Here is an 8,627-nt window from a genome sequence, read left to right on the forward strand (position 1 = left end):
CTGCTGACCTCAGCCCTCAGGGACTCATCCCCAGCTCACCAACCGACGGCCCCGACCTTCCAAACCCCCCTCTGGATCCCAGCCACGACCTGCGTCGCGGGCCTCAGACCCTTCTCTAGAAGTGACACAGCTGGACTCTCAGTAAGGGCCAGAAACGCAAGGGCCCTTGTCGCACTGCATCAAAAATACAAGCAAGCAAACCACAAAAGGGCTGTCCATTGAAAATTCAACACTCAAAGCTTTCCCTCATCCGAGGCGTTTTGCCTGCATGCCACTGCGTGCCAGGTGCCTCGGCCGGTGCTGGGGACTCCTAACAGGGACCAGGACAAAGTGCCTCTCCTTGGGGGCTTCAGAGAGGACAGGGTCCCTCAAGGAAAAGGTTCAGCGTTGCCATTTCAACAATCCCATGCCTGTTGGCTCCACGAAGCCAAAACAGGACGGACCTGAGGGGGAAGAGCGGGACAGTTATGCAAAGTCGTTAAGTAACTAGATCCTGATAAGAACAGTGCAGGAGGGGGGAGGGGAGGAAACGTCTTCAGACTTTCCAGTGGAGTCACAGAAAGGAGCTTTTTCTCCAACGACAATGTGACATATGCAGCAAACACGGAACAGGCAGCTGCAGGGGCAGCGTCCCCTGGGCCCGCGCCCCACCCCTCCGGGCAAGTGACCGCTGGGGGCTTTGCTGCTTCGGAGAAAGGCTGAAGCCTTAGTCTGCTTTTCAGGCAAATAAACGCGGAGCCTTCTGCCCCAAACTCATGGAAGGCAGTCAGAGCGAAAATAAAAGCCTGGTAACAGGACGCCGGGACCCTCAAAAAGGGACCGTCGGGTAAGTTCAGTCCCCTCTCAGCACCACTGAACTGAACGTAAGACGCGGAATGAAGCGTGCGCGGACCACTTTGCAGCAAGAACAGCGCTGACGCCAATTATTTTTTGCCCTCAATCAGGACAGCCTGTCACGCCGCCACAGAACAATTACCCATAGGTGCCTAGCAGTGAAAAGCTGAACTCTTTCCCCAATTCAGCATGGAGAAAGTGCTGTCACAGCAGCTTGACATCATTTCCTGAGATGAGATTCATTTTTAAATGCGCTATCCTAACAATTATGCCAGCCACCACGTAATTAATATTCCAACTGACTTTACAAAAATTAAAAATCCCCTAAAGAAAATAATTCGTTATTAGGCATGAACGAGACTCTTCGAGGGCCAACAGCACACAAACCGAAAGTCCGTCGCCTGTCGGGCGGCGGCAGAGCCCCTGCCACGCTCCGCGGCTCCCAGCCAGCGCAGAACGCTGACCCTGGGAGCTGACCCTGACTTCATTTAACACGTTAACGCACTCGCTGCTCTAAACTCTTTGAGGGTAAAACGATGAGTGATAAAAGCCTCGGCAATTAAAAACCTCTTTCCATTTGTAGGAGAAGCAAGATACACACATATAATTGCTGCTTCCATGTCCCCAGCGGAAAACGAGAACACCGGCTTCTTTCTTGGGGCTATTTCTTCAGTTTTTAAAGACATGTACATAAGACATCCTTATCCTTGTTTTCTTCCTCTTTTGTCTGAGGGTTTTATTCTTATAAACTAGCTAATATCCTTTCTAGAGTCGGGTAAATGAGTCACAGTCAAACAGGACATCACCTGCCATAACAGAAATAAAAAAGACATCTCCCGTGCGGCCCACCCTGAAGAAACCGGCAGGGGCCCAGGTGCGGCCTCAGCAGGAAAGGGTGGATGTAGCAGATGACCTGTGATGTCGGCCCCGGGCCACAGCAATAGTCTGCGGACACACGTACCATGTATTTGCCGTCTCCTTCCTTCCATACACCATTAAAAATTAGAAAAAGGCATACAGATTAATTAATATATGAATTGTTTCTAGGATATAAGTTAAAAAGAGGGGAGAATGTTTTCTATAGTCAAAAATCTTAAGCCAAACTGGATGAATCCATCAAGTTTCAGAGGAAGGAACCCTGACCTCAGTCAGTCTGGCTAGAGAGCCGGGAGCGCGTCCGTCCACCAGGACTTGGTTTGCTCAGCCGTAAAATCGGGGGGCGGGGGGCGGGGACTGAAGAGCTCTCCGTCACTCTCTCCCTCTCTCCTGATCACTAACACCAGCAGCCCCAAACCCCGCTCTGCTGGGCCAGTGGGGAGCTGGTACGAGAGAGAGAGCACACTTTGCAGGACGTGGCTTAAACCCTGCCTCCCGGCGCTGCTCATCTGGGGTCTGCAATCTCATTAACGTCCACACCCATGAACGTCCACACCCACCTTTAACCGGCAGCGTCACCAGGACAAGAACAAGAACAAGGTACTTCTTTCCCTTAACACCACCGCTTTTCCGTCTTGGGCTAAGGTGGGGGGCAGGGGCGGGCACGTCTATTTTAACCCTCGAACTATTAATTTGGTGAACAATTAAGTGCCCTTCGTTCAAAAGTGCAGTGTCACCGTTTCACCTGAACACCAGTCGCTCACGGCTTCACCCGAGGAGGCTCCCTCCCTCTAGCACGTTCCAGAACCCTACCCACGTGATGCATCAACACGGCTTCGTGTCCAGATGCCACAAAGCAAGACGAGGAGTCCCGCGTGCTCCGACTGATCACTGCCCGCCCACTCACCAGGCAAACGCCTGTTAGGATGACCACGGGGCCCCTGGGGAAACAAGGACACACAGGACGGCCTCAGAGGGCAGTGTCGTCCCTGAAGGCTGGGACAGTCTCACGTCTGGCCTTGGCAACCGCAACAGACACGTACGGTTTTGTGTCGGCCCAGCACCCCCCCCCCCTTTTGGGAACTGCCTCTCTCCCACTCCAAGGAGCCCCACTTCCTGTGCTTGCGGCGATCCACCTGGCCAACCAGAGGTTCCCGCCCCCTGGATTTAACAAACTGTCTCGGGGGCCCCCTACCAAGCAGGGCCAGACCCCTGTCCAGGCTGATGTGGATACCAGGAGATCACCGTGCAAACCGACAGCTGCCGGGCTACCTCTTCTGCCCCTGGGAGAGCACCAGGCCAACCCAGCAAAGGGTGGAGAGGGCAAGAGCGTGACAGAGCCCCCACACCACCTAGGCACCCTGATCCTCAAGACCAAACTGAGTTTCTGTCACCGGTAGCCCAGAGTCTGGCGGACAAGCCACAAAGGCTAAAGTGTATGCATCCGAGGCGCAAGCTCTTTCTCTCACACCCCATGATCAATCGCTTCTCCCCGAATCTCAGACTCAGTTTCCAGGATTCCACCAAAAACCAAAGAATACTAAATACCCCCATGGAGAACTTCTTTAAAAAGTTCTGCACACTGGAAACACTGTCACGGCTCATCTGTCACCCAACACCTGAGGGGGCAAGGCCCACGGAAAAGAGGGAAAAAGCAATGGATACGGGAGGGGCAGAGCAGCTCACAGTTCTTACAAAGAACTAAGGAGGCCGCACAGAGTAACGAGACAGGCTTCCAACGTCATCCCAAACATATATTCTCATCCTCTGTCGGCAGGAAAAACAGGCACGTCCACAACAGCCCCCGCACCCAAACACACGGAACTTGTCAGCAAACCAACGGTTTTCAGGCTGTGACCCTAACCACATCTCTTACTTTTAGCCTACAGCTTAGTTTTCCCTTTACAGCCGTCCTAGGGGTCTCGGCCACGGCCGGCCCGCCAGCCCGCCGAAGGAAACCACAAATTGCAGCTTCTACGCAGCAGGCACCAACTATCTCCCTCGGATGCGGCCCGGAGTAATTAGAGAGTAATCAGAGCGCAATCTGACAGGAAGTACTCCAGTGACGTTCTTCCACCTGCACCGCAACACGGGCCAGGACAGGGCAGGCGGGACAGACGGCGGTGAGGGGCGGAGCATCCACGCTGGCCGTCCTTCCCCTTCGGGTGATGAGCTCCTCTGAGATCGGGTGAAAGTGAGGAAGGCTGCCCCCCCTCACCCAAAAAAATAATGCACACCCTGCGCTGGGTATAGAATTTTCAAGGATCTATAAAAGCCGCTTCCTACGGCCAGCCTCCAGGTTAAATACACCTGACTTCGATAGTTTTAATTGATTTTTTAATAGCGTTACTTGAGCATCGTGGATGAGCAAGCCTGAAAGACTTGAGAGGACTACACGGGAGCTCACAGGGGAATTCTAACGCTCCCAGCCCTGTAGCCCCACGCTGAACCAAGACCAAAAAAGAAATAAAAACTCGCCCCACCTCCCGCACGTAGGAAAGGGGAGGAAGCGTGGCTTTTCCCAGCGCCGCGCCGTCACCTTACCTTGTTGGACCACTTGTAGGCCTGCAGGAGCTGGCTGTAGAGAGGGGTTTTGTCCTGCACGGGATCCAGGCTCAGCAGCCCGCTGTTGTGCAGCGGGTGGCTCTCGGACGGCTTGCCCACCAAGTTGCTCAGACGCTCCAGCTCGCTGAAAAGGGGACACAGAACCGGCCTGAGCCCCCGGAACCCCGGGGCTTAGCCCACCACGTCGGTCAAAGGCGGCTCCTCAGACGGTCCGCCGGAAGTCCCTCAAAAAGAAGCACTTCTCTGAAAGGTGGAAAAGATTAGGGACAATCCAGAAAACCCCTAACTGGGCGCTTGTCTTGTTTTAAAGCCAAGCTCTCTGGTGCCATTCCAAAGGAGGGGGGAAGGTTAAGAACACTGGGGTCAATAAGACCCCTAAAGGCGGGACCTAACAACTCGCGTGGTTCTCGGTGGGAGGGAAGGAGCCCCTCTGGAATTTTGAGATGTGGTACGGCACCGCTTCTCACTGAGTTTGCAGACCCACATGCAGATCCTTACGCTTGGCAGAACAGCAAGCACCTGAATAAATGACGATTCTTTGTCACTCACATCGGGATAGATACGTCCAGGGCGCTTCACGGATGGCAACCCTAACAAAACGGAGAAGACGTAAGCTAAACAAATGGAACGGGAAGGCACTCCCGAGGCGGCTGTGTCAAACACGTGCCCTCCAGTCTAGCAGGAACACTCTAGAAACTGGGAAAGAGAGCCCAGAGCACAGGAACGTCCCAGGGTCACGGCCTGCGGGCCAGTCCCCAACGGTCGACCAGACACGCTCTGGGAACAGCTTCTCACACACGTGCCCGTTGGAATCATCAGCCACCTTCTTCTTGGCCCGACTGTAGAAAGATTTAAGGAGCAAAGCGGTCACGTAAACATTCCTAAACTTTCTCAAATAGTGAAGGGCTCTAGTGTCCTGAACGTGACCGAGGAAAGCAGATCAGAGAGGAAATGGAAGGGAGGAAGGGCCGAGGCGTCCCCTCCAACAGGAACGGCACCAGAGAACAGCAGGCTTATGCGAGAACTGGGAGGGCGGGGGGGGGGGGGTGTATTTTCCTGACCTTCCCCCCCAAAAGAATGGCAACTACCTGGCGGGGATGCGGGGGGACAGAGGCACCCTTCATTTAGCCACCGCCTCCTCCTCCGTTCTACCTCCCTCGTCCATGTGGTCACCAAGGAGACAAGCGGAAGGAAAAATCAAGGCCGACCCCTCCAGCACCCAAGGGTGCTCTGGTCCCATGCCCTTCCCGCTGTCCCGCCTGGGGTCAGCTCCGAGATAAGACGCACAACTCCTGACCTCGTACCCTGCCTGGAAAGCGCTGCCCTAACCAGCTAAAAAACGCCTACTGTGTGCGTTTTACAAACTTCCTCCCACCTCTTCCAACACCGCTTATACTTATAATACAGACGGAAGGACGGTAAACCGGAGGAAAGAGAAATGTGCGAGCCCTGACCTTACAGGACCCCAAATTAATACGTGGCGGAGGGGTGTTAAGCCTGAGCTGGGGAACCGGACGGGAGCCGTGAGAGGGGGCGGGGCAGGGACCGACGGATCGGGACCAGTTTGGCCGGGGTCCCGCGGCGGGGCGCCTGGAGCTGATGAAGCCCAGGTCGCGGGGAGGAAGTGGGCTCTCGCTCGGGGGCACCCGGGTTTGGGGCAAGGCCGGGCCGGTGAGACCCAGTGGGGCACGGAGGGCCTACAGGTGAGACACCTGCCGCGCTGCAGGGAGAAGTGGAAGTTCGTGGGACGGCCACGTCTCCACGGGAGGAACGCGAGGACCCCAGGAGGGGTCCAGGGCAGCAGGACGCAGCCGGGACCGGGAGGCCAAGAGAACGGAGAGGAGGACGCGGAGCTGGGGGGCCAGGCGTCCCCCTGAGGGCCAGGCCGAGGCTGGCAGGGGGGGGAAAGAGAGCAAGGGCGCAAGGGAAAGGGGGAAGGGTCCCTGGACAGGGAAGCTCGCGCGGGGTCTGGGCAGGGTGGGAGCCGGTCGGCCCCCGACCCCCGACCCCGGCCCCTTCAGCCGGTACCTACTTGAGGTCCCGGTTGACCGAATGCAAGTTGTCCTGGAAGTGCGCGATGAAGGCCTTCTCCCGGCCCTCCAGCGTCTCCTTGTTCCGCATGCCATCCTTCAGGCAGTCGAACACCCTGCTCACGCTGGAGCGCAGCGCCTGGATGGCACTGATGGCCTGGGAAAAGGCCTCCAGGTTCACGCCGACACTTAGCACGTCCGCCATGTTGCCGCGGGCTCTCCGAAGCCGGCTTCACGAGCAGAGCGCCGCGCGCGCTGATGACGCGACGAGGCCTCAAAGGCCTCTGGGAAATGTAGTTTCCGCGGGCCGCGGCTGCCCAGGTGGGTGTCCGGGAACGAGCCAAAAGAGGGTTTCCTCCGCTTGAACTACAGGAACGCGTGGGCAGAAAGCGGTCTCGACTTAGGGAAGTTAGGCTTTACGCTTGGATTTCTTGATGGTGACAAGGAAGTACAGAAAGTTCGCGCATTTCCCCAAACTTGCATAGAAGAGATATTTGGAAAAGAATTGCTCAGAGCAACAGTGTCCCTGGAGTAAAAAATTATAACCCATTGACTAAAATGAGGCCATATTTATAAATAAATGGGAGATAAGGGAAATTTCTTCCCTACAGTAGAATGCCAACTTATAAATGTAGAAGGAATGATGGAAAGAAAATTACCACTTGGCAGCATTGGAATAATAATTGATTCGGATAGGATCAAGGGACGCTGAAACCAGTGACGGAACGTGTGCGGAGTAGCAGGGTGTTTATATAGTCTCAGACCATCACCCCACAAGGAACTGATGAACGGAGAAGGGGAAACTAGGGATTAGCGATTTCACTTCTGGATATAGGTCCAAAAGAAGGGGAAACGGGCTGGAGCAGGTGTTTGCGCGTGCGTGTTCTTAGCGCATCTATTCACAATAACTGCAAGGCAGAGCAACCCAGCGTCCATCCGCAGGCGAGTGCGTAAGCAACCTGGGGTGTGTCCATACAAAGGAATATTCCTTTCAGCCTTAAAAAGGAAGGAGACTCTGACACATGCTACCACATGGATGAACCTTGAGGACATCATGTTCGGTAAAGTAAGCCAGTCACAGAAGGACAACCGTTGTATGATTTCTCTTCTATGCGGTCCTTAGAGTGGGCAGATTCACAGACACAGAAGTAGCATGGTGGTTGCTGGGGGCTGGGAGAGATGGGGAGTTAGTAATTAACCAACTCCAATTGGAGAGGATGAAAAACGTCTGCAGATGGCAGTGATGGTTGCACAGCAGTGTGAACGCATTTGATGCGGCAGAACGAGACACTTAAAAATGACTCAAAGGGTACGTTTTCCATTGTAGACATTTCACCATATATCTTTAAATTCAGCAATGTAAAAGCGGGGGAGGTACTCGTGACTTCACAGTGGAGAAATCGGACAGACGTCCCCCTAACCAAGAGATCAAGGTCAACACCACCCGTGGAGGACAAAGCTGCCTCCCAAACGGATGCCCTGAGGAGAGGGTACCGTGACTTCTGTGATAGTCCTGCCAAAAACGCAAGACCAGAATCTGCTCAGGACGTCAGACGAACTCAGGCGGAAGGACATTCGCCTAAATAGCTGACCTGTACTTTCGCACAGAACATATGTCAGGAAAGACAAGAAAGGACTGAGGAACAGTTCTGGAGTAAAAGCAACTGAAGAAACAGGACGTCAGGATGCGACGCATGAGCTGGGATTTTATTCTGCTGATGCGACCGAGACAACTGGTGAACTCTGAATAAGGCTGTAGATTATTATTAGTTCACAGTGTTTTATCAGTGATCTCGTGATTTTGATAAGTGTATTGTGGTTATGAAAGAAGATGGCCTCATTTAGGAGAAATATGCCCTGAAGGGATAAAAGAGCATCATTACGTCTGTGTGTGTGAAAAAGAAAACAGTATGGATGTGTTTATTTAGGGAAAGAGAAAGCAAATGTGGTGAGGTATAAACAGTTGTGGAATCTGGATGAAAGGCATACAGAAATTATCTGTACTATTCTTGCAAGTGGAAGACTGACGCTATGCCAAAATAAATTGTTTTCAACGGCCATCAATAGGGAGCATGGAAAGTGTAAGCATGGCCACGGTGCTAAGAAAAATCTTCGATTCGCCAGGCTCTGTGGACCGGGATTTTTGAAATTGTGTAGCTTCCCTTAAACCCACTTTCTTAATAGTCCCATTTCTTCTGCAAGCTCACTTCCCTTCCCCCAACCTGCAGACCACCTCAGTTCAAATCCTGTAGTTCTGGAACAGCCCAGATGAATCCTGCTCAGACGCTGGGCTCTGAGGTTGCTCCCCATGAGACAAAGAGC

The 8,627-nt window shown here is 53.8% G+C and overlaps 1 protein-coding gene across 1 annotated transcript in view; it reads right to left on the reverse strand.

Moving 5' to 3' along the window:
• MED27 (mediator complex subunit 27) overlaps positions 1-6,526 on the reverse strand; it is a 154,047-nt gene extending 147,521 nt beyond the window's left edge. The window contains exons 1-2 of the mRNA XM_090274923.1: positions 6,308-6,526; positions 4,255-4,399 (exon numbers count right to left, since the gene is read on the reverse strand). Of these exons, the coding sequence (XP_090131049.1) occupies positions 4,255-4,399; positions 6,308-6,510 (348 nt within the window). The 5' untranslated portion in view covers positions 6,511-6,526. The remainder of the gene's footprint in view (positions 1-4,254; positions 4,400-6,307) is intronic.
• Between the last annotated feature and the right edge of the window lie 2,101 nt (positions 6,527-8,627).

The sequence above is a fragment of the Furipterus horrens genome, unplaced genomic scaffold (assembly GCF_987537825.1).
Source record: "Furipterus horrens unplaced genomic scaffold, mFurHor1.1.pri manual_scaffold_4, whole genome shotgun sequence".
In the NCBI taxonomy this organism is placed as follows: domain Eukaryota; kingdom Metazoa; phylum Chordata; class Mammalia; order Chiroptera; family Furipteridae; genus Furipterus; species Furipterus horrens.